Source organism: Leuresthes tenuis, unplaced genomic scaffold, assembly GCF_036924035.1.
Source record: "Leuresthes tenuis unplaced genomic scaffold, fLeuTen1.0.hap1 SCAF_24, whole genome shotgun sequence".
Lineage (NCBI taxonomy): Eukaryota > Metazoa > Chordata > Actinopteri > Atheriniformes > Atherinopsidae > Leuresthes > Leuresthes tenuis.
In genome coordinates this window covers 9,523,120-9,550,318 of record NW_027325378.1, presented here as the reverse complement: position 1 = coordinate 9,550,318, position 27,199 = coordinate 9,523,120, and the positions used below count along the sequence as shown (strand labels likewise).

Sequence of the window (27,199 nt, the reverse complement as noted above, 5' to 3'; positions counted from 1 at the left end):
AATGTGCAAACACCCTCTCACACGGTCGAAAGTGTTAAAACTCGACTCATGAAAGAAATCTTGGTTATTTTCATAAAATGATGAACACAAAGGCTGTGCTCAATAAAATAACTAGTATACTATTCAGCTATTGATGCAGAAACTTGAGGACATCACAAGTGCTGATTAAATCTATAACAAATCATGGACACATGCTCTTTCTCTGAGAAAGGGTGCCAAAGGACAGAAACTGTCTTTCATGTCATTACATCACTGGCAGCTCTTTGTCTATCCTTAGCTCTCTTTCAGCTGCTCGCCTGCAGAGTTGAGCCCCCTGTGACAAACACAGGGGAAATGTTGACGAACACCAGATTCCAGTTTGTCTCGATGTGATATGTAGTCCTGATGAATTAACTCGTGAACATCCAGACTCACACATACCAACACACACATTGTTGTTGCACTGCACACACTCCTGAGCACAGTTCATTGGTGCACAACACTGCATATACACCAGCATATAAGAAGACACGCTAAACAAAAATACACAAATATAAATAATTGCTGAGGTTGAAAAAGTAATGCTTTCAAGCTACTGTTATACCAGTTATAGTGTCTATGTTGACCTTTCAAACCGCATTGCTGAGGTTTTATAGAAAAATGGAGATTTCAGAAAGACTGCGTCAGTGATGCTGTGGTGTTTGGCTTTGCCACCAAAGTCTATCCATGAAATATCTAGCTGTTTACACAGGTAAATGTAAATTAATCTAATGGTTGCTCAAACTATTTACATCAACTGACTATGTAATAATAAGATCACGTGAGAAAAAACTATAATAATAATAAAAATAATAATTAAAAAACTCCAGAGGTTCTCTGGCGTTTTCAATTCAGTCATATTTTTTCTTATTTCTATTAACCTTTATTGCAGTATAAAGTCCTTCACCTCAATGGAAACAGTTCATTCATGTGCAATGCAGACAAGATGGATCACATCGGATCAAGTTCATCTCAAACGTGATGAAATAACAAGTCAGTCTTAGTTTGCTACTTGCACTGAGGGATGTAGAATTATCATTAATTTATTTTAGTCCCTGTTATTAGCACAAACAATACATTTCTGGCAAATTTCTAAACAAGACATTTAGTATAATGTGAATTTGAGGAAAGATCCCAAGTGAATCCTATGTGACACAGGATTCATTTGGGAGAGCTGTAATTGAAGTCTCTTATTTGAAGATCAGAGGGTTGCTTTTAATCAAAGCTAAATCAAAGCGAGGCTAAATAGCAAATGGTAATTTCGAGCATAACAAATATTTCAATATCAATTCCCTACTATCAGAATTAGTGTAACCATTACCTCACTAATTCAGATGATGTATAAAATGAAGGAGAGGCTTTATGATAAAAACGTATATTTTTCTCAGAAGAAACAAAAGGCTGGTTAAATATATTCAGCTGGTTTTGGCCAAGCTCCGCAAGCAAAAGAGAATCATTTGTTATTTTTTAATGGTTTAATTTGATTAAATATTTGACTTTTTGCTCGTTTTGGTTCTGTGACTTAAACACTGAACTACAAAGAAAAACTTACAAAAACACCGGTCTTATTTGTGAATCTTAAGAGTAATTTTCAACAAGGACAAATTAACGCCTCCTCAGCACACAGGTCATCAGTTTACACGAGTCGATAATCAGGGAATAAAAACAGGGCTTTTTGATTAAGTGGAGTTGGAGTGCTTCTTATCCTTACCTCCACGCTACTATGCCACCAACACAAGGTCTTTCATTCATCTCACTGCACCATCACACTCTGCTGTCTGAGTTAAAAATAGCCCTGCTCACTCTGTCCCTGATTAGAATTACCCAGCCATCACATACATACAAAGGAGGATCATACCACTCCCTCTTCTCCACTTACGGTACCTGACTTATATAAAGAGAGGACAGCAGTGTTGTTGCTGTAGATAATACAAGGCTGTTCATAGTTATGTCCTCAATCTTACACAAAGCCCTGCTGCTCATCATTCTTGTCCCACATCATTCCCACTTTGTACCTGAGATGAATAACGATTTTGCAAGCGAGCTCATTAACTATCCATGAGCTGCTTGTGTTGTCATAACAATCATAGCAAATTCAACCCTCTGAATGGCTTTCAAGGCATCAGCAAACATCTAAACTAAACGGTGTTGAGGATTCTTTGAATGCTTCTGAAGGTTCTTATGTAGCACCTCAAAATGAGGATAAAAAAATCATGAAGTGGCAATTCACTGCACATTAGCCTCCTTCTCATTAGTTATTAATCTGGCCTCGAAAATGCAGGTGAATATATTTGGCCTGCTGTGATTTTTCCATCGCGTCATGGTTAAAGATGAAGCGTGATTGAGAACACTGTCCCAGTGGGTCAGACGGGGGTGATATGGAGCTCTGCCCAGAATGTGACAGCCATAACTGATTACAACACCCAACTTCTCATCATCACCAGGTAATACACAACTGTGCCACACTGACCCAAACACAGATGATGGACACACCAGGGAAACACAGAACGAATGCATAAAACACAAGTGCATGCACACAAAGCCACACCAACTCCCATGATGTAAACACACTCAAAAATCTTCTTACACAGGCATCGGAGCTCTTGACTCGACCTCCTTTGGTTCGTTTCAGCAAGCGGATCCAGGTGGCCTTCATCAGCCACACTGGTCATTCAGTGTCCTGAACCACTGCCCCCCCTGCTACTACTACAACTACACCTAACTGCACTGCTGTGGTCACCTTTGCACGAGTGCTGTAGCTACTGGGACTGCTTTGGCTACAGGTACATTCAATATAGTAGCTACATCGACAGCTGGTTCCTCTTACACCTTGGCTGTAAATGCTACCTTCATCTCTAGATAGATAAAAAGCTTTGGAGTCTGAGCTCCTCCTTTTGCTGCAGCTCCAGCTGACTCTGCCGCTGTCTGTAGAGTCAAAGCTCCTGCTCCCCCTGCTGCTGCTGTTATTGCCAAAGATGGGGAATCCACTGGAGCTCTCTGCCCCACGCATAATCTCAGCAGCTCTCTCCCCCGACTGCCCCAGTCTCCTTGATAGCCAGAGTGCTCAGTCTGCCGCTGCAGGTGCTGAGGCTGACACCCGTTGTGAGTCAGGTGGCTGCGATGCTTCTCATCCTCTCCCTCAAGCTTTCGTTGCAGCCTTGTTTTCCTCCTCCACTGTAGGATCCCCGTGCTGCTCTGCAAGCAATGTGTAACGGTTTATCTACGAGAGTCCCGGTGTGGCTGCATGTGGCCGACTCTCCTCCTGATGCTAAAGAAGCTGCTGTAAGTGCTCCCTTTCTCAGTCTGTGTCTCAGCCTGTCAGTGCTTGCCCTGCTTACTCCTTTACTCAAGCTCTCCTGTGCTACTTCAGTGATTCTGCCTCTCTATCTTTGCCTCTACCCATGTCTCCTCCTCCTCCTCCTCCTTCTCCTCTGGCACTACCCTCTTCTTTTTCCTCTCTTACCCCTCACAGTCAGTCCATCTGCTCATTTAGTCTCTGCAGCGATCATTTCTGGACAGAACATGTGCTATATGAACACTGTTCATGGTGCATACAGTTTTGGGGAAAACAAAAGCAAGCTGAGACATATTCAAAACACCCCATGGTGGTTGATTTTGTGTACAGGCAAAATGCCCAATGATGCTCACAAAGTACCACTAAATATAAAATAGGGTTACTTATCTTTTTGGATTTGACTGCAGTGGCAAAAAATCCAATTTGGCATCGTAAAACCTATGATTCACAATTCACAAAGATGCGATGTACACAGAGAAAGATGCTAAATCTACGCATTTGAGAAGAAAATAACTTTTGAATGTTTCATATTTTTGTGTAATCTATGAGTAAATCTACAAATTAGGTTTTGCTGTCTACAGACTATTTGATTATCCAACTAACCCCTCTAGGTCTTCATCACATGACAGACATTTAATGTATCAAAACTCCCTAATAGAAAGACAGATTTGGATATACCACCAGACATTTTATACTAAAAGGTAAGCAAAGACTAAGTGAGTTTAACATTCAGCAGGGAATTGTATACATATGCATGTATGTGCAAGACAGGTGAAGTCTGAAATAAGTTCAAACATGCAAGATCTTTTCTTTTTTTAATTGTGTCCTCTTCACTTCGGTCTCTGCAAAAGGGAATCTGAGGTCAAAGCTGCTCTAAATCCTCTCCTGTTAGATCACTGCTGATTCATTACAAGTGAGCAAATTCTCCCAAACTAGACAAATTATAATCATTAGAGCATTAATGAAAAATTTCCCATTTAGGGCAGTCTGAAGTTGAGCACAGTAAGGGGATTATTCATTGTGGGTTTTTTTTTTGGTTTCTTTTAGCATTGCTGTCTGCTGGTGCTCCTCTGACCCATTGTGTCTGGAGTCCTGAGTCACTCCGTGGGACCAGCTGTTGAAATGGGCTTGCTAGTTGATAACAAGCAAAGATTTCCCAAGGAGCTTTGAAGCCAGCAACATGGTTCCGTGTCCGCAAACTGATTGAGACTCTTGAGACTTAAAGCTTCCCATCCATGGAAATGTATTTAGTCTAAAGTAAATTGTAGATATGTGGATGATGCTGATTCTACTGCAAAGTCTCTCCAAAAACCAAACCTCCATGTCGTTTTTTTGCTGATTTCCTGCTTTGTATGGTGTCACTTTTTCTGAATGGGAGTTTAATTCTGGCGCGTGTGTAGCAGACGTGCTCTTTCTGCACGGTTACACAATTTTGGGCCGCACACAATTGGCTGCATAGGGACACTGGAGACACTTGTCGACTGGAGCAGATGACAAAATTTATGTCACACAGGCCTTGTGCACAAGTGGAGGCAGAAAGCATGAATCTCAAACTGTACATCAAAGGATGACATGCTAATCAAGAGTGCTAGGCATGAACAATCAATGATAAGACTCTATTTTGGCGAGAATCTTTTTAACATCACATCCCACATGAAAGAAAAGGCTGAGAGAAAATAATGTCATTTTCAAACTATTAAAAACAATTACCCTAATGAGGAAGGTGATTGTGAGGTAGACTGTGTTTTGAACATGAATGGGAACGGCAAACAAGAGAAAATTACAATATGATCTAATTACTGAAGGGGTCACTCAATGGTCAGAAGTGGAGCTAAATAAACAGATTCTTTGAGAAAATTTGTATAATCACCCACCCCAACAACACCTCTGAAAACAGTCCGTAAATCAACACTATTGTGCAATGGTCACATATGCTTCCATACTGTGGGTTGACAGTAGCCTCCAGAGCTCTGGGGTCAGGGCACAGATGCTCTGAACGTGAAGCTGTGGAGACCAGAGAGGAAACTGGTGGAGCTGTGAAGGCTGCACTCTCATGGTAACACAGACAAAAACTCATAGCGACAGAAAAAGCCTCAGGCTGCCTGGCACATCCGACCTCTAGACCTGCTGCTGCGCTGATACTGACAGCATGGTGTCACCCACACAAAGACCACTAATAATAATCTAACAGCACCATGATGCCACGTTAGTCCATAAGGATAGGTGCTTCTCCTTTGGGCTCACCCAACTGTTTAAAATTCAATATTCTGCTAAAAGAAATCTCAGCTAATTTAATTATTGGAAAGCTTGAACAGAGCTCTTCCTGACAACTTTTTCAATCCTGTATGACCTGGAAAAGTCACAAATAACATTACATATGTGCAACAAAGAACTGACATCAGACAATTCAGCTCTATCTGAATAGCTTTCGTGATGATAATATTGGTCCTTTGCTTGTAGCCTCCCCAACAGTTCAACTTTTTCACTTTTGCTGTGAATTATCTCGACATCTACTAAATGGATCCTGTGATCTAGTGACATTTCATCTGGTGCTAAAATGAGGCTGACATTTGTGCTTCTGAGTAAAATGAATTCAGTTAAGTTTCAGTTGATTTGCCAGTAAAATGAAAAGAGATTTCTGTTCCACACTGAATTAATTCTTCTCGGATTTGTCAGTGTTTTTATTCAAACATGAGCATTTACCGTGGCTCAAAGAACTGCTGTGCCAACGCTGAATACAGCCCCACAGAGCTGCTAACATGGCTTTTACTCTCGCTGAACAGCACCTACTACTCTTATTCTTACACTATATGTCCATGGAAATAGAGAAAGATAAGGGGAGACAATTAAGTTAACTGAAAAGATGAAAGGATGGATCCAATTTGGGTCTTGCAAGCAAAGACACAGAGATACATGTAATGGGTGGCATCAAAGAAAGAAAGATGAAGGAGGATTTAAAAGGGCAATAGTCCTTTGGTCTTCCAACACCCTTATTGATTTATTAAGCACAGGTCCTTGCTACAAGACCCCCGGTGACCTCTGCAAGCAGCGATGGCACAGTGATCATTACATTAGTACATACAAATCACAGTGGTAACAGCCACAGTGAAAGAAGAGGCTCTGAGTCAGCTGATGCTGCCTCCTATATCTGACAGAATCCCCTATAGTGGAAGAAGTAGTCTCACCAGGGAATTTGCTCTAAAAGCTTCCATTTTCATGTTTAACCACTACTACTACTACCGTATATGTCCACTATAAATGTGGAGAGCCGTCGTCATGCAGAAAATTAGGGGTGTGTTTTTGCTCTATGAAGAGCTCTCATGGCTTTTAGGTTAGTTGGTTTTCCCTTACAGTCTCTCTCCTGTGCTTCTAGTTCCTCAAGTGTTATCTCCCTTGTTCCTGTTTGCATGTCATTTCACCTTTTTCCATTCCTGCCAGTGTTCATTCTCTCCTCCCACTCTGCTTCTTTCATCTCTCTTCTCTCCCAACATTCCCAGTGGCTCTGGCTTTCTTGACACTGTGGTTTTGCATGGGATGGGGAAGATGTTTACACATTTATCCACGTATTATGTGTCTCAAATCCCACTTTGTCTTCTCTGCTTTGTCTCTCAGTCAATCTGTCAAAAGAGTTGAATTTTCTTCTGTAACAAATTGAATCAAGTTGCACATATTTGTGCTCACTGTTCCTGAAATAACTGTGTCATACATAGATTACTCACATTAAACCAAATTTAGCAGAAAGAACTGACTAAGGTGTCCCACAGCTAACTTATTAACTTAATGGTTCAGGCATTTCTGAGTCAGCAAACACTGGTGTGTCACTGTCCAGAATTCAAATGTAGAAAAATGATTGAAACAATTGATAGGTCATAAATAATCAACAGTTTCCTGTATTGTACAGTGTTAACTTTATCTAGTAGCAATACCAAGCTAAAATCTAAAACACAGTGACCTTTCCTCCTAAAATCAACAATAAATAGCAGTGAAATTAATGAGGCAGTGTGGTTAGAGTCCACAGTATAGCTTGCATCCCGCATCATGACTGAAGAATGAACATTACTGCTTGTGCCAAGCCATCTACAGGTCTGGCTGATGGACTGTAGCTGACTGCAGCGAGCTGACAATGGGCTGAGTGAGTGTGCAAGCAGATTCAGACTTGACGTGACTCATTACTGGCTAGAACCAGAGCGTTTTTTTTCCAGCCATCTGTCCATCACTGCCACTTCAGTCGATGGAACACATAGTCAATTAAATCACTGTTCCACAAACAGCGTCTCCTTCGTCAAAAGGAGACAATGGCTGCAGTCTTGACAGCCAAGTGTCAGAAATGTGTGACTGCTACAAGAGTTGGTTACTAACATTCAACAAAGAAAAAGATGAATGAAGACCAAGTGAGCGAGAAAGTGAAAGAGAAATAGATTGTCAGCGCATCTGTAAAAGAAAAAAAAGACAAAGAAATGAGAAGGGACATAGCTGGGAGGAGGAGTAATGATCCCACTGGCATGATAAAAGAGGGACAGGCTGCATGGACATCAAGGTGACACTGACGGGCCTTTGCAAAAAGTGTTTACCCAGCATTCCATGAGCCAGTACATTAGATAAGAGCATCATCCCATCGAAATGATGGACCCACAGGCTGTCAGTCACATGACACGATCCTCGACTGCACCATAGTAAAAGGATAGTAACAAACTTAGTCAAAAGCAGACAGGACAATATAAAAACTATGTATAATTTACAAGCCATGGCTTTTTTACTGCAAACATAAATTCAGATGTAGAAAGCGGAAAAATTCAAAATCACGCAATTAAAAAATGAAAATAACTAGGGAAACTATTGAGGCTTACAATCGTTTTCCTGCAACTTTATAATGTGATGATAACATAATTTAACATTCAGAAGATATATTAGTGAAAAAAAGGAAATAACCACCATATATTTTCATTATCAGTAAATGTCAAGTAGTTTTTGAGTTAATTTTACAAATAAATCCATCAAGAAACTTCGGAAAAGCTTCATACTCGTGAGTGTAAAGATGAACCTTTACGAACAGGACCCTGATTTAAACATTTAAAATGTTGTTACATAAGTGCGCAGACCCCTTGATTGAATATAATGTGTCATAATCTGATCGATGACCTAATTCTACCATTTTAAATCTGGTTAAATAAGATTTGCTGTAAAGAGTCAAACGTTAGAGTGGGTATAAAACCCTACCACACTGAGTGAGGGGAGCCTGCATAGTATTGAATAAGTGTAACAGCTGATCTGCCTGCTTGGATCTTGCAATGACGGTGTCCTATACCCACCTATCATTGCTTGAGAGGTAAATACAAAACATGTCTGATGACCAACCTTAACGCAGTTTACTGTACATTAAGCACACCTGTAGCACAGACCTGAACACACATGTGGAGAGATGTCATGGTAAATCCCTCAGTGTTAATACAGCTAATACAGCAACAGATAAACAAAAGGATAATGAAAACTTTTCCCTACCACAACTTATCCACAACTTGGCAAAAGTGAAAGGTAATTAGAGCCTTTATTGTCTGATTTATTGCTTGCATATTTAAAATGTTAAAGTGTGGTTGAGAGTGACTGCTGTTAAAGGTAAAATGATATTGCGCGATTGAGCTGTGGTGAAAGAAACCAGCTAGACGTAATTACACTGACAAATGAGACTATATGAAAATGAATAAAGAAGTAAAGCAAGAGCTATCAAATGCATTTTTCGTAGCACTACAAACAAAAATACTGTCATTCTCTGGTCTTTTATTAACTTCTATTGTACATATATAATATATCATAAATACTAACTTGTCTAATTAAAGCTAACTAACCAATGCCACATTTATATAAATGTATCATTTATAATGGAATATAAATATCGATGTTAAAGAATCAAATCGTATCAAATCTAATTATGCTGTTTAAGAATTAATCATGAATCAATGTATAGGCACCTCATTTACAGAGTTTGAAGAATCTTGGTGCAGCCGACCACCATTTGTATTGAATCAGGAGATAGATATGCACAATGGGACATTGTCAAATTGCATGTTTATGTGTTATTTTCATCTGTACCACCATGCTAACATGTCAATGAAATTAAATTAAAAATATCTTTTTCATCCCAAAGGGAAATTGTATTAACATAGTTAATGACAGTAAAATCATTCTACATTCATCAGGTTTGATGCTTAGTGTGTTAACTATGGTAAACATAGACACACGCATGACAACCACAAGAGAGACAGTGGAATAGCATGAACATTCCAGGTAAATGCTGGGATACTGCTAGCATTAACCCAAGCTTTGTAGCAAACTACACATTTTTAACTTAGCATTTTTTTTTAAATAAAGAGTGTAAACAGCAGGTGTAAATATGTAAATCTATCATTGGAAACTTGAAAAAAAGAAGCTACAAAAGAGGAAAGTAAATGCTGGTTGCTAGGCAACAGAGCAAGAAAATTCTGACATTGTGTTAGCAGCTTCACAATATGTGAGAAATCCGTGAAAATATCTTGCAATCAGTGGAGTACAGCTCTGTGCACATCACAGTAAAACTGGCACATGTGACAGGTTGTGACACTCGTGGCATGGGAGATGTTATCATTGCTTCATCGCTGTAGCTAAATACAGGTCGTTTACCTGAGCATCTGTTTAGCCATTTATTTATTACAAGCATACTTTGAGTTGGTCTAAACTGCCCATGTGTGAAAATATGTTAAGATATGTTATTGGTATGCTAAATAGCAATGTTCTTGGTTCTCCTTAAGATGAGTAGCTATGTGGAGATACTGTCAGAAGTTTTTATGCTTGTTGCAAAAATCTTCGATCAAGAATTTCTTAACCGCAATTAATCCAATATTAACTACAAATTTTCACTATATAATGTATTAGTTTCTTTGTAATGCCAAATAAAAGGTTTGGAAAGACAAAGTAATGGGAATCTATTCTCTGAGGACCACATACATCTAATAAACATTGCTTTGATGGCTATCTTTTTTCAAAAGCCGTCAAAAATGTTTTCATTCTGTACAAAATTGATAATATTAAGAAGCATCTGACCTTGTCATCGCTGAAGCCTAAAACGAGATAAATTTGTGTTTGCGTTGCTCTAATTAACAGAAAATCTCCCTTAATGCGAGAAACAGTTTATCTAACAGTTCCTTCCCACTCAGGTTCCTTTGTGGAAACACGGCACCATATTAGGATGAGGGCTGATCAAGACGATACAGTAAGAAAGACCCGAGACTGCTCTATGCTGCTATTTTATGCTTGTGTCATCAATATTCAGGCAGTTTTCTGGTATACGAAGCAGGCGGTGGATGATTGATGAGAACTGGCTCAGAGAGCAGAACAAGCTTCCAACCATCATCACTGGGACAAAACAAACCATCCTGCAACTGGGACTGTGCACGACTCAAAAGGTCTCACCCTCATTTGTTTTTCTCTGTACTTTGATAAATTACTTAGTCTGGCCCTATTTCTGTACATATCTATGGTTTAAAAAAAATTCATCTCGATGCCAAAAGAGAAATGGGGATTTCCCCAGTATTCCCTTTCCCTCTAAATATGCTAAGTTTTAGATGACTGTATTCTAATTACAACTTGGAAAAGAAAGTCCACGTATGTAATTTATGTTGACTGTAAAAGCATAAACTTTAACCACATAAAATCCATAAATGCTAATGAACACAGGTCTGAGATAGGGGTAAAAGTTTAACCTTGATGTTTACCCTGTCCTCAGTACGTCTGCTAAATTACTAAACAAACACAACGCAATACATGTAGAATGTAGAAAAAAACAATAGCTGTATCTCTAAGTCACTTTAACTGTTTTCACTGCTGAGATTCTGCAACATTTTTCACGTTTTATTTATGTAGTTATAAGTGGATTTTCTAAAACAAGGGGAAACTTCCTTTCTCTACTCTCTTGTAAATAAAGGTCCTTGTAAAATAAATGAAACTGAATATATGCATCTAGTGTTGATGGAAACACGTGGAATCACGTGTCTGACTTGTGTTTTATCTCCCAAGCACCACTTCTCGATCAGCTATGTAAACTCACTCTTTCACAGCTCTCAGTGACAGCGCAATCTTCACACAGTAACACTTCAGCACACAGAAGAAGACACATGGAGACTTTAAACAGCATCTCATGAACACAGGCTAAATATAATCAGGCAAGTGATTCTGTGTGTGAAGAACTTTCTTTAAGACTTAATGAAGAGCTACCAGTTATAGATTAAGTAGGCCGTAGATCTCATACAGCCACAAATACAAAGCAGCTATAGAACATCTGTAGCACAATACATCACTGAATAATGTATGACTACTAGTCAGTTTTACTCCACTTTAGTTTTAGATTAACATCTTCAGTTTTGCCTTAAACAACTTTATTTCTTAATGCAGTATCTGACTGTTTCATTTTGTTTTGTATGATCTTTCTCTAACTTTAACACTATATGAGGTTTACACTGGGAAATTAAAACTGAACATACAGCAGATTTTATGGCTGAACCACTACAGACAGTGACAATGCATTTAATACAGGTATCCTGAAATTCAGCTTAATACATTGAAAAGGTGTATAACTCTACAACAATCATTTGAGGAATTTTCTAACTATGTTTGTTGGAGTTACTACGGACTACACTCAGTAGTCGTAATTTGCTTTTTAAGGTTGATTAATAACATGGGGCTGCTGATGGCAATGTCATTTGGGAATATTTGAACAAAAGGTGGTCACCACTGTATCATTCATACAAGCAACATGTGAAAATATTTGATATATACCTCTGTGGACATGACATATACTCATTTAAGCTCACAGTGCTAAGATTCTGCACTAAAGGAAAAAGGAAGGTAAAAGTACAGAGAGTCTCTGTTGTGACTGAGACAAAACTATATGGCTAAGCCAGGTTTTATGATCTCTACTGGTCTATGAACATAAAAACCAAGCTCATTTTGGCTGTTTCCTTTTTTCCCCCGGTCTCATTTGTTAACCAGCATTCCAGCTCCTTACTTTAAGCCCATAGTGGTCATCTTGCGGTGCTCACAAACTCATACTGGGTATCTTTGTCTCAAAAAAGCATGCTGCTACAGTGTTATAGAGTGCGTCTTGAGAAAGATCTTACAAAGTAACCACAAAAGTAACAGGAAGAAAAACAGAACTTATGGTTATGCCCCTTTAAATCCTGCATTAATACCCTCCATTCTCCTGCACTCCAAGCCCTCCCTCTTTGTTCAAACGATAGAGGAGTTGGGCTCAGAAAAGTTTTAGAGTTTGAACTGCAGAGCACATGTTTACAAAAACTTACCAGATCTGACTCCTCACTGGTAGAGTGAAACATTTCTGCCCTATAGACGCTGTGCTGTTCAGCCAGGCTGGGAGAAAATCTCCTCAGCTGCTGCCCATCTTCTCTCGGAGTACAAGAACTCCAACCGGCTAGACTGCTTCGCTCCAACAAACCTCCTTGTCCCTGCTCCACAGAGGAATATCTCTGCCTATTTAGCCTGTGCAGAGACAGTTGCAGCCGGGGAAGAAAGTTGGCTCCTCTGAGTCCTTCTTTGGCCTACTTTAGTCCCTGAGAGGCAGAGTAAAGTCAAACGTCTTTCCCACGCTGGGAGAGCACTCCTTCAGAGCACTGCGACCGTCCTCCAGTCCCAAAAACAAGCCCCTTGCCCCTCTCCCCTCCCACACACACACTCTCCCTGACACACACACACACACACAGCTAGTTAGGAAGTAAGATCTCCGGCCAACGGGGCCGGCCTGAAAATTCCAGAAAGCACCAAAAGCAGCTGCAGAAGCTTTTTATGTCTGTGTGCGAGCGTGTGATCTGAGGAGTTTACATGTGTTCCACTTTGCTTTCAAGAGGTTACACTTGGCAGAGAGGAAGGCTGAATGATCTGAACTCACTGTATCGTCTCAACACATGCTGCTGAGACCAAAATGTCAGGAAGTAATTATCTCCACTACATCGACAAAATGCCATATTTGCTTTCATCACCAATGGGTTGAAAAGTAGTAAAACTTTCCGTTTGGTCATTTGATGGCACATTATCATGCTTGTGTTTGGCTTTACACACAAAATTAAGTTTCTTAGCCAGCATAGAAGTACATAAGACATCATAAAGTCTTACATCTGAGAAAAGTAAAGCCATATACAGTAAAAGCTTGTGAAGTGTCAAGTGACAAAGCAGCTGGGATGCATCTAAAAACTGTAGTGGTTACTTAAAAGAAACTCAAAGCAGATCCATCTCTTTATGATCTGACATCAGAGTGACTGCTGTATGCTTTGTAATCACTCTTCTCAGAGTAAATGCAGGCTCACAAGTTAAATATTCGAATGGCAGTAAAACATGAGTTACAAGCTTAGTCATGAGTTCACAAAATGAAACCATAACTAATCTAAATGTCCCTGTAATAAAACAGGAGCAACAACTGAGGAATGCAGATAAGTCCTTGGAAAAACACACAAACTGTCTGGCACAGATGAGAACAGTGCTATAATATGTCCAACCTTTAAGGTCACAGATGCTCTGAGCTTTATTCACAATTTTGTTAAAACCCAGATTTGTATTTTTTTCTCGTAAGAAAAAATGTTTTCTGAGCAGCTCGAACCAAATCCTAGATTATATTGTGTTTGATCAGGGTTAACCCCATTCTGAGGATTATCATCCATGTTGTGTTCTCAGCATGTGACAAAGGCATGATTATCCTCATTTCACCATGATGATGTGTTTCAAGTCCTGGTGCATTTGTCTGGATCCAAACTTCACTGCAGGCTAATGCAAAGTAAGTGTTCAGTTCAGTTTTCCAGCTACCAACTTTAACTTTATATAAAACTAGAGGGGCTATGAACTTCAGTTTTAAAGACTGACCTGGATCCACACAAAGAATTGTATTGGGTCTTTGCCAGTGCTCAACAACTAGCAGCAAACTGCTTCTAGGTCTGATCAACAAGGGCTTTCATCATCAGTCGGTCTGCAGATCATCTTTACAATTCATCCTTCATCAGAATTTCAAAAAACTAATTTAATTTGCCAAAATGTTTTCTTGATCTATACATTAAGCATGGAATTACACAATTTACCACTGAAGGGAGGTTTTCAAAAATAATTGCACAGTTGGCTTTTATTTCAGTCAACATCTATCAAAGTGCAAGAAAAAAACACCCTGTTTCTCTTCCTCAAAAGAATTCTACTGTCTGTTTATAGGTTGTATGGCAGGTAGATTGCTTCATGTGTCTCCCTGCTCTTCTTGTCATTCAAGATTTTTCCTGTGCTTGTATGTTAAAAGTTGCTGTCATGCTGCACATGAATCACCTAAAGCGCAAAAACATTTTCACAGCGTTATGTGTCTGCTGTAGTCCTCCCCATGCCTCTTTTTGGAAGCACAAGATTGATGTAAATAATGTTGTAGGCTAATGCAGGCCCTAATTAATTTCAGCTCTGGAAGCCAAAGCCTTAACATGCTGAGGATGATATATTTTTCATCTGGAGTTGTAACTTGATATCTCTGAATGCATGCTAAAAGATTTATGTGAATGAATGATGCCACACTCGGTCAGAAAATCACAGCAATGGAAAAATAAATAAATAAATCAAGCAAGGTTTTGATCATTATTCAAATTTTTTAAGATGCTGCTTAACTAAACTAATGTGAAGTGAAAGAAAAGACTGGATGTTTATCAATCCACTGTTTGAGTTTGTTTCATCTTACAGCCTATATCGGTTTCTTTATCTTACTATGACATAAATAGAACACAACATGTAGCAGCATTCTTCACCGCAAACATAATTATCAGCTCTCTCAGAATGAGCTCTCTAAATGGACTTTGACGGATCAATGTCCTCCAGTTCTGCTGGAGCTGGGAAATTAGTTCTGGCGCTGCCTTTTGCTTATCGATCAGTGTACATGCACGCAGTGACGTCAGCAGCCATTCACACTGACAGGCACACAAAAGCCAACATGGATAGCTTACAAAACCAGCACAGAGTAATTGGACCATGGGGGGAATCAATGTAACTGTCCTATGGAAAAACAACACTGCCAACAGTAGTCTCCTCCTGCATTACATACAATAGCTCCTACAAAGTTACCTTGGGCAATATTAAGACACTGACATGTTGCTCTGGAAATGCCTGCTTTAACAAGTTCTGTGAATTAACTATTCAAGAGTTTAATAAATTATTTGTTTCGTGGATTTACTTTTATTTGAACAATATGTTGTTTTAATGGAAAGACCTGTCACTATCAGCTGTTATTGATTGATTGAACTGGGTGTGGTTTTCTAGATTGATTTTTTTTTTAATGCATGAGGCATATGAGAACCAATAATAATACTCCAGACATACAGTATCCTTAAAAATCCTCTTTTCTGGATGAGCCCCCCTTCCCTTCAGTCATCTTCAAAGGCAGAATAGATTCAGGCTCGGTTAAATCACTTCAGAGCTGGATATTCAGTTTGGCTCATTATTCACCACCATGAGTCTATCCATAATTCCATCCTCAATCTCAGGGGAAAGACACCAAAACCAACACCTCTGAGCCACGTACAGTCAGCAAACACCACTGTTTACATTGTCCTGCATATGACAGCACTACAGGGATCACACCTGTGTACTCTCACTCTCGTGAGGAATCAGAGCTGCCCGAGTTCCAAAACAGAGGTGTACACAGGTGTTGGACAGTTTCATGCTAGTGTGACTCCACAGTGGCCACCACTAACATGCACAGCACAAAACAAAACCTCTGGACACTGGCAAACACACAAGCCCGTGGTAAAGCACTCAGAATCATGAGTTAATCGGCGCTACATCAGTACAAAAAAAAACAAAAAACAAATAAATATCATTACAAACTATCAACAGTGCTCTGTTTTCTGTCAAAAGTGCTATTATAACAGGCCATACAAATTATGTTTTGTAAACTTAATAGACCACTAATGGGCTAAAGTACACTACAATTAGATCACTGAGGAAAAATCAGAAAAGCCTCTCCAAAGGAGCTTAGTCTTGCCAAGAATGCTATTACACAAATGAATCCCTCCAAGAGGCCTTCAAGTGCTGCTGGAAAATCTTCTCTTTATCTGGAAAAAATCCACCACAAAGGCTGTCATTGGATGCAATGTTAGTATTTTTACCGAAATCTATTACAACAGCATTGTGTTGTATTCAGACAGCCCATCTTCCAGTAATCACAACACATCTGTTGCCTCTCTTATAGTTTAAACTTCAAGCTCTAAAAAAGTCTGCAGTATTTTTCTGGACCTAAAGTAATGTGTCCTCAATTAAAGTTCTCACTGAATGTAATTTAATCTAAGTTACTCCCTAATTGATCAGATATTGAATAAAAATAAACAAACTTCATTTTCAGCTGTTTTATATTAAGCAGAAGTTAAAGGTGTAGCAAATAATTTTTCAAAAACGATATCTTTGTTGTAAACTATTTTTGTTAAGACAGCAAGGTTTAGTTAAAATTAATTCTACATACAAAATCATTTTCTCAGTACCTGTAACTAACTCAGACACTGTGTTTGCACCAATAAAGATAATAAATAGATAAATAGAGGATTGTTCTAATCGTGAGAATCCATGCTGGGCCTGATGTGACTGTGATCCACATCTAATGAAAGCCCCAGGGTTGGCAGCCTGCATCAGACTGATGTTACCTAGCTACGGCACATGTCATGCCGCTTGAGCTTCTGCACCATCTATAATTACAGACAATGAGGGAAAGGAAAGCAGTAAAAAAGAGAAGAGAAATTGGGTGAGAAAGAATGGAGTGAGGAAAATAGAGAGGTGGAGGATGAGACAAAGATACAGAAACCACAGCTGTTTTGTTTCCCATTGCCTCAAAGTTCAACTGCTGTTTCCTCCTCTCCAGTCAAGGGCATCCCACCGGCAAGTGTACCAAAGCTGAGAAGTACAATGTGGTGAACACTTCACATCATGAAGATACACTTTTAAGCTTGAATATGATCGTCTCAGTCAAAAAACACGAGATTTCCAGCAGCAAAACAATCTCAAAGTTTGAAGTTGAAAGGTGACCCGAGCTTACCCTTCCTAAGATGTATCTTGTTCGTGGAGACAAAGGAAGCCAGTCAAGCATGCCTAGAGGAATGAAGATCATGAGCTCAGAGTTTCTGGACAGCTAAAGGAAGCAAGCACTTGGTGAATTCTGAAGTGCTGACATGTCCAACAGTGTGCAGAGGCTGCTCTGCAGCGCATGGTGCTAACTGAGTCACTTCACGCTCGCTGAGCACATCAACACATCGGCTGTTCCACATGGAATCATAGGAAAACTCGTCAGCCGGCAAATGAGTACTGTTGTGACCGATACAGTCACGCACAGGTCAGGAAATCACAAGCAGAGAGTGACACACACTGTTTATGCAAACACAAACACAATAACTGTGAACAAGCACTCTGGCGACAAAATGCGATGAACAAAGAGACAAACACTCCCTCGTATGACACAAACAGTTTTGGCACAAAGCTGCAGCCCAGTCTCTTTTAATCAACTAAATGTACGACCTGATACCTGCTAATTCAATGACGGGGGTTTTAGGTTACATAAGAACATCTGTTCATCGGCTAGTCATAGACAGTGAAGAAGACACTGCATTGACTTGACTTTAATTAGCAAACTTTCAGTAACCAAAACCTGCACTGATTGACTTTCTTCAACAGTTTGGAGCAACAGAAACGAGATTACATAACATCATAAGTTCAAATGAGAAACTCATGATACACAAGAGTCTCTGGAAAAACAAACAAACCATAACATATACTCGATAATTTGCACTCGGACTTGGTTTAAGTTTGGAAAAGGTCATCATTTCTAAATACTAAAAGAAAATATGCTTCGAGTCCCTTTCAGAACTCAGATTTTGGACACATCGTGACATATCTGGGTTCCTCTCACACAACACAAACATACAGTGTTGCCCCATTCATTTCCATATACTTCAGCACTGCATGTCCACTTGTGTGAGTCCATGTGACATCGCTGACAGGAACCTGACTTTACTACACTCAACCTGTTTGAGCTGATCAGTGTGAGACTAACACTCCTTTGTATACTGATCGTCTTTACGGTCGGGAGGACACAATCCACGCTGCACACAAGAGCACCCACAGGGGTGATTGCTTGTGTCCAGTTGATCCCCTGACTCACTTTGTAATGATTGCTTCTCTCAGTAAGGAGATTTAAATCTGATTCGGCCTTTCAACCTATCGAGGATTTAGAGTAGAAGAAATGACTGTCATGAAAGACAGTTAGAAGCTGTGAAAAGCTGCCTTTATAAAAACCCAGAGGGGCTCGTAGCATTAAAGCAATGTTAAAAAGGGAAGACTGTCACCTACAGTGCTTCTCAGCCTTGAGGTTGTTTTTAGAACATATTGTCTGACAGTGTTTTGGAGAGTTTTAACCCTGGTAAGCTTTTGAAGAATGCTTTTATAAGCAAATTTCCATTTTATGTCACAAGGACATGAGCATTTTTACATATATTCTTACCATTTCTGAGCTTATTGTCCCTTGTAACAAGCAGTATAATTTACCAACTAAAAAAAGTAGAAAGCAGATTGTCAGCTAGTGAACAAATAGGACTGTGGTTAATGGTTGTTTTCATCGTCAATCAATAATTAATTTACACAACAATCATTTATCAAACCTAATGAAATGGTGAAAACTATTTCCCTGAGTTCAAAGTGTCACACACTCAAAAATACAGTTCTCAATTACCATGAAATCAGAAAAAAGCTTTCAAACATGAGCTCAGAATAAATTACACGTTCCTTTAATGCCTCTAAAATGTCATGAAATGAAACGAGCTAAACAAAATACATTTTCAGACATTACTTATATGGAATTGTGAGGAATCACAAGTTAAAAGGTTTGGAGACAGCACCTTACATTGGGGAAAATGTCAGATTAAATCATTCTTCCCTACATTATCTGAATCATTGCGCAAACAGAGGATCAAGCTGCACGAACAGACTCTTTCACTTGACCTGTGCAAGTTAGCTGCAAATGGAAAGAGAAAGATGACCCAGCAGATTGTCTTTCACCAACAGAAAAGCCTTGTGAGCTAAAGGGAAGACACAGCCCAGAAACAATCCATGATAAAAACTAAGCTCTACTTAAAGCATGCATAGTGCAATTTCTGCAGAATATGCAGAATGTTTCCACCTCACAGGCAAACTATGCAATAGGTCCTAACACTCCTGATGCTGCCACAAATAACACTGCACACAGCAAAGATTCCACAAAAACTGAAAAAGCACCAGGACTACGACTAATAGTACAAACCCAGTTACACATGTATTTTTTTACCTTTGGCTTCTTAGACATGCTCGTTCTCCGGCAATGCCCGGGACACCTGTGTCACTTGTGCGTTCCGCAGCGACTGCAATGAATTATGCAAATCCCTTGGTTTTTGTTCAGAGTACCATGACCCAGGGGTGCAAGCAGCTGACGTCTGGCATAAAAAAAGCCAACCTATCTGCCTCAGTCAAAAGGGATAACGGTAACTGCTGCGCCGCATGGAAAGTTGAGATCTGTAGAAATCTAGAGGATAGGAGGTGATGTGCGGTCATCGTCATGAGCTCTTCCAACATCAAGTGTCATGCCTCATTGGAGTGAAGCCAGCTGAAGACGGTCTCTGAGGCAGATCACACACTTACATGGGCACAAGCTGACATGCACACACACACACACAGTCAAGTGTTTAAGCTCTGTGGTGTCATGGCTAGCCCTGAAGTGTTTTTCTTTAGCTGGCTGGGCATTAAGCTTTAATTTGATAGTGCAACATCTGTTGCATGGTCCAGTCAACTATCTGCAGCTATACAAGGCAACTGGAAATACAAACATGCTCCACATACACATACATACCTTAATACTCCGGCAAAACTCAACAGTTAGCAGAGAAAGTCAGCTTTAGTGTCACTGTGGTGCTGAGCAGCTGAGCTGCAGGGGCAGAGCTGACCACTGTTGTAAAACATGTGACCTCCTGCAGCTGTGCATCCGTTGCCAGACAGACAGTCAGGCAGTAACAGCACCATCTGGAGTTCTAATCCGCCCGGCACGGCCCACCCCTGCGATTATGAATGTGGCCTCAACGTCATTAAGCTTATTGGACGGAAAAGTGGATACACAGGATCAGGGCACTGCAGAGGTGCTGCAATTGCAACAGGAAAAAAAAAAAAAAAAGTCGACTCTTGGTCAGTCAGTTTAGCCCACAGCATCAAAAACTTGTCAGAGTAGGGCTGTAAACGTCTTTTACCAGCCTACAGCATGTTTACTCAATGAAGCCATTACCAATATTTGTGTACATTCTGACAACAATTAATGACTAATGACAGTTAACTACAAACTCAACCAACAAATAGCCCAAGTAAACAAACCTACTATATATATTTAATATGCCTGATTGAGCACCAAATTATCATTTGTTACATTCCATTTATTTGTCATTAATGTTGTAATCTATACTATATCTTAATCCAAAGTATTAAGTATTGTCGTGCACTTTGACAAGTGCATTTAGAGTCTTTAGAGGACGATTGGCTTTTTGTTGACCCTGTGAGCTTTAATCTGACGCTGCCATCAGCTAAAACTATTTCTGTCACTTGATAAAATAAAACGTTCTGGTTTGAAAACTAATTGCTGGAATTTCATGTAATACCTCTGAGTATTTTCAGAGGACTCTCTTAAAGATTTTGATTACCTAACCCTGTCCTTTTTCTCTTGAACACATCGTCAGGCTAAAATGATGATGACAATGAATCTTATAGTAAAAAGGTACACCATCTTCAGAGGAGTTTTTCTCTGCTGCGGCACAAATTTGAACTTTGCACATCCAGTTCCTCATATCATTAAGAGTTTAGATAACTTCAAACTTTCCTCAGCATGTGTCTGATGCGAGGAAACATCAATCCTTATTAAAACAAAAATATTCTTTGGGGACAAAACTAGCAAAGCTAGGTGTTCTTTGGAGAAAACGCAACCACAAACACCAAGCACAAAAGAATCTAACTGATAGCTGAACAAGTGAGTCTGTTAAAACAGCAAATTAGATGATTAAATGAAGAAATAAATTGCAATGTTAGGATCCACAACGCTATGGCTCCTTTAGTGAACACATGTTGCACAAAATTTAGAATAAACTGACACAATGGATTTCCCCAAATCCCAAAACTAAAGTCTTGATTTTAACATAAATATGCCAACTTTAAATCTGTCTTTTAAAGTCAATATATTCACATCATGCAGCTATACATGAAATCTCTCAAAAAAGAGACATTAAAAAGAAATGAAAGAAAATATATTATTAAAGCAACAACGTGCACACTGTTAAGAGGTTGTCTTCTGATTCCAGTGATACTTACAGACAGCATTGTGACATTGTTTCAAAAGGTTTAATGTACTTAACTTTTCAGCTCTGTCTGTGCAGGAACGATTCGGTTCAGTGTGAGGACACCGAGTGGGGCTGCAGAAAGCTGCAGCCTGACATATGTGCCATATGGGTGGGAAGAGGGAAAGTGGAGCAGTGTTTCCCTCCGGAGGAAAACACATAAGTACAACTCTATTTATGCACACACGCCCTTGTACACTATAGTCGACAAAAATGATAAGCACGCAGTGTCAAACACGAACGCTTGATTAAGAGAGGACAACATAAGGTGTGTATAGAGGCGATTTAGCCCCAGGATCATCACAAAATTACAGCGCACCTAACAATAGGTAACCGCAGCAAGAGTTTCTTAATTGCATAAGAAGAGACTGAGCTGAGTGACTGGAGGTGGAGCGACTGCAAAATCAGATAGAGAGAACCTCCACAGACAGACAGAAAGTGGATTCAGTTGTAAACTGTAAACCTCCATCCCATACTCTCTTTCCCTGCCCCACCCCCCTTTTCCCAAGTAGCTGATTTCATCCCGGTAAATCCCACTCTCACTATAATCTCCCCTGATCCGTCTGCGTTGGCAAAGAATCAGATATCAAACACACACACATGTTAAAAACTTGGGACAGAAAATGCTGGTTCACCTGCTGTTATTATCACCATTATCACTTTCTTGGACATTCAGCCTTGAGTTGCCGTCATCTATGATTGTACCTAATCAGCATCTGCCCTATTTCTTCTAACACAGCCAAGGTTGGCAGACTGATAACCAGATTTTATAAACTGGGCATGTCGTAGCTCGTAGTTATGTAATATCTAAATCTCTAAGCTTCTTTTTGGAATAGCCAGTGGGTACAGAAGCATTAAAAATCAATGATAATGCACTGCAATACTATCAACTTAATCTGCTGAACCAGAGAATCTTATCAATTGTAATGCAAAATGTCACATAGGGTAGCTTTCAGTTGTTTTGAAGCAGCTACGGAACAGATGCTAAAAACACACTCAAAGGAAGAAAACTGCTCCCATACAAACACACCTCACTTACCCATGAGACATTTTTATTCTTGTTTTGTTTGATCATGGCAACGAGAGCAGGCCAGTAACGTGGCGAGAGGAGCCCCCTTCTCAGCAGATTTCAGCCCCACAGCCTGTTGCGTGTGCAGGTCTGAGCGGGATCGGGGTGATGACCAGGGGCATGTCGAGCTCAGCCATAGGTCATCATCTGCCCTGCAAACCTGCAAGCCCAGAACGCCTACTGTGACTGAATCCAGCATCAGTGAAGGCGGATCCCACGGCACTACATGCAGAGGAGGCGTGAAGACAAACTTTGCGAGGTTTTTCAGGCTCCTTCAAGAGGAAAACAAGTCAAGATCACACAAGAAATATCCAGCAAACTCAAAGAGTCTCTTCCTGCTGACAGCACACCATGACCTGATGGACTGATTATGTATTCAAGCTTAGTATGAATATGAAACATCCGCGCAGGTTTAACCCCGCCCTGCTGTGCCACAGTGTGTGCCCAATCGCAGAGCAGATGGTGGTGGCCAGCTCCCGAGGGTGACTTTATAAAAGTATTGGGATGAACATATCAGGGTAAATAAACAGGGTGCAACAGCACAACCCTAAAAGTAATTTACCCTGTCCTCATCTGCTGAAGGTGCCTTCCTCTAACTCCTTCCTCTGCCGTCTTTTCTGTTTTATCCCCACTCTCTTGCTCTTCACCTTCTCTACACCATTCCCCTCCTTCCTCCATCTCTCTGGGGTGCGTCCTCTCGCCTGGCTGGTACCTGTTGTCATGGTGTCTCTTTGCTAAGAGACAAATACCATGACAGACAGTAAGAAAGACAGTTGATCTTATTCAGCCATTGTTCTCTGACCCAGCCATAAATGTCTTCTCTCTAACAACATTTTGAATCTATATGTTAGCCGCTCTACTTCTGCAGCCTAACTTGCTTTTGTCACAGCTTCCTCCTTCTTATCAGTGAGCTCCACAGTTCTCTCACTCTCTTTGGTAAAATAATACAGATTACTTGTAAAATTTCAGCAAAAACTAAAAATGCTGATTTGAGTGGCTGCACTCAGGTGAAAAGCCACAGCTCTTTGGATCAGTTATGGCAGAAAAGTTTTCAGTTTATGCATAAAAGACCAGAACGAGTGCTCAATAAGCTGGAATAAAACTTAAAAAAAAACAGAAAAAACTTTCTTTCTTCAAAACGTATATTGTTTTATTTTTTCAGTTAGTTGCCATTTTGTGTCACTCCGTTTCTTAGTTTCTTTTTTTTACATAAACAAATGTTGTTAAATATATTTAATTTAAAACTACAATTCATTTATAAAGTTAAACACTAAGATGATATCATTATTATTCATTTGAATAACCAACATTTAGGGTAATATTCACAGTACTTAAAAACATGAAAATATCAAAATTACCTTTGAGTGCAGCTCAAATGATTTTTATATTACTTTGTTCTTTAATAAGAAGCCCAAAATTTTATAATATAGACAATTCTTCATGGCTAAGAATCAGCAAATCCTCACATTTGAGCTACTGGAACAGTGTTTGCTATTTGTGTTAGAAAATAACTCAGCTGGTCGATAAAGCAATTTCTATAGCTGTGCCTTTGACATAAGAGTATTTGAGACTCACTTATTTAATCTGCAGCTTCAGAGTATAACTGTACATGATATTTTTCAATGAAATATCTTGTTGTTATTGTGTTTAAAAAGTGTTAAATGTGAACAGACTCATCAAAATAATCCGCGAATGATAAATTAAAAAAATCCTAAAACACCAATTTGCACATAACACATAATTAAAACTCTCACTTTAAAACAAGACTTTACACAGCTCCTGATTCATTTTTAATGTCTGTCTATCTAATTAATTTTCTAGTATCCATATGGGCCAGCAGCCCTCCTTGGGTGCACAAGGTTGTCCGCTTCTTTCTGTTGTTAATTGGCCTCAAAGAACATCTGCTCCTGCTTTGAGTGATGCTCTGATTGACCTGAGCGCCCTGCCTGTCTGAGGTACAAGCTGAGCCTGTAACTCCATCAGTCTAATGTCAGAATGATCCTCTATTTTTCTGCAGATTTCTGTAAGTGTTTCAGCAACAAATCCCGCTCACCTGACACTCCTCATTCATGTCGCTGATTTTCTAAATCAAAAACGTAATAATAAAGAAATAATAAGTAAAAAAAAACTCACATAAAATCCTCTAAGTTTATAAGTCCTTCCAAAATCCTAAATCTTGACTTCTTGAAATCTTGTGATTTCTAGCTAAGCTTTTAGATTCCCACAACAATAAGAACCATACATTGTCAAGTTAATTACTAAATACTTGCAAAACTAATCACACTTAATTCAGCTGTACTAGCTTAAAGCGCTACTTTCTATGTATATCACGGTACAGCCTTTTGGACCAACCAGCACTGCAGCCTTTTACTCTATTTTATGTCTTATTTTATAATTCTTAACATTGATTATAACTAAACATTTGCTTAAACTGTTTTATTGTCTTATAAAGGGCGAGACCAAGCCTGTCACAGTAAACAGATATGATAAAAAAAAAAAAAAACGTTTTTAGCTAAAACTTGGCACACGTGGCAAATCCACAGAAAAGTCATTTTAAGCAGACAAACAAGGCCAGTCTGCAGTGATCTAATGATATACCAAAAGCCAAAAATGATGTCAAACCCTTATCAGTCACTTTCATATAAAGCTGTGCATTTTGTAAACACTGAAGCACATCTTCCCGCCCATGACTTCACTGTTTCCAGACCAGTGAGAATTTTAAAACTCAGACTGTTGGTCGTAACTGAACCAGGGTCAGTGCACACGGTCTCACTGACATCAGTGTTTCCAGGCTGGAGTAGAGCTATATACTCTACATAGACCTCCACAGATATATATCACACTTTCCAGTCCGGTGCTGACGTGATAGATTATGTAAAAGCAGTAAAAATCCAAGACATTCCTGAGGGCCTGTGTGGCTAATTAACTTTCCTGAAATTTCTATATTCTCTGGACAAGTGAAAGAACGTGCAGCTCCAGCCAAGGAAACCCTGCTCCAGACTACTCTGTGCTGGCCTGATATTTATCCCTGGGCATGCATCCCAGCGCCTGGAAATCTGGGAATTCCAGGTCACACTTTACCATGGGAGCTTAGTTTACCACTTGCACACACAAACCCCATAGTTTCTGAGAAAAAAATGAAACCCATCTGTGTAATACTCAAGAGTTTCCCTTTCTCAATCTTTTAAAAAGAGGCAGAAAAACTCCAGCAGGTAAAAGCTCCTTGTATCAGTTTCTCATCTGCGTCTACTGACTGAATTGGGAGAGAAAACTGTCGAAAACTGGTGGATTTGATGATTCCCCCAACTTTTCTTCTAATCCCAATGTGAGATCCAAGTTTCTGGTTTTCGGGAAATATCTCAGAAACTAATAGTTGTCTTGCTGTGAAATGTGGTTCACACATTCTTGTTATTTTTAAGATTATATTCCCTGTGACATTAAATTTGATATCTAGATGCTTTTATATGATCTCTGTTGCACAAGACATACTTTATACACCAGAATCGGAACCTGGAATGGGAATAAAGTAATTTTTAAGATATTTCAGAATAATGACTTGTCCTGTATACTACTTTTGCTCCAATTGGAAGCTTTTTTTTTTAAACTACATTATAGCAGAGCTGAGAGAGAACAGAAGGAGGGGCCTGACCAATAAGAGCAGACTTTTCAGGAGAGGGTCAGCCTCACCATCTTCTGTTTTGAAAGCAGACAACATAAATAGTCAGGTTTTCTCTCCCATTTTTTATTAATATTGAGAAGGTGTAAATAAGAGAAGGTGAACAGAAACCAAATATCAATAAAACTTCCACTAATGCGCCACAAATCTTGGATATGATATCATGTTGTCGATATTCCCAGAAGAAGAGCTGTCGCCGTATTCCTCTTGCAGATATTTATCATGGTCATTGTCTGTTTTTCCTCCTCAAGATATGTTTCTGGTTAGGATAACTACTTCTTCTACTGAATAACAGCTTCTAGCAACACTGCCTATGACGCCACCTTCTGGAGATACTTTGCAGCTTAGTTTATTCAAAAGTTCCATTTAGATGTGCTTCACTAGTGAATAGAAACTGATTTCTGTAAGGAATTAGCACTCTGCAAAGGGTTATTTATTTGCCATTTTGATCTGCAAAACATTTGAATCAGCATCAACTTTGATGTTTTGTTAGGCATTAACATGTTCAAGCCGTGCCAAGAGTATAGCTGTGCGTAAGTAAAGCCTCACTCAGTTATGCTCTTTTAAAGATTATATCAATAACTAACTTGTGATAGTAAATTCAGTTTATGCACATGCCATATTCCACTCATTACTGACAGTAGAAAATGCACTATAATACAAGCTTACCAATTGGCATACGACAGAAAAAAAACTTACTTACACTT

The 27,199-nt window shown here is 39.4% G+C and overlaps 1 protein-coding gene across 7 annotated transcripts in view; it reads right to left on the bottom strand.

The window, feature by feature from the left end:
• Positions 1-27,199, bottom strand: part of cacnb2a (calcium channel, voltage-dependent, beta 2a) — a 64,716-nt gene that overhangs the window by 24,008 nt on the left and 13,509 nt on the right. The window contains exon 1 of one of the 7 annotated variants that reach the window (XM_072378243.1): positions 19,668-19,864. The exons of 3 other annotated variants lie outside the window; for them this stretch is intronic. In XM_072378243.1, the coding sequence (XP_072234344.1) occupies positions 19,668-19,685 (18 nt within the window). In that variant the 5' untranslated portion in view covers positions 19,686-19,864. Of the gene's footprint in view, positions 1-2,605; positions 3,517-12,642; positions 12,980-19,667; positions 19,865-27,199 lie in introns of those variants that run through there. 3 more of the 7 variants (XM_072378242.1, XM_072378239.1, XM_072378244.1) reach the window with 3 other exon arrangements.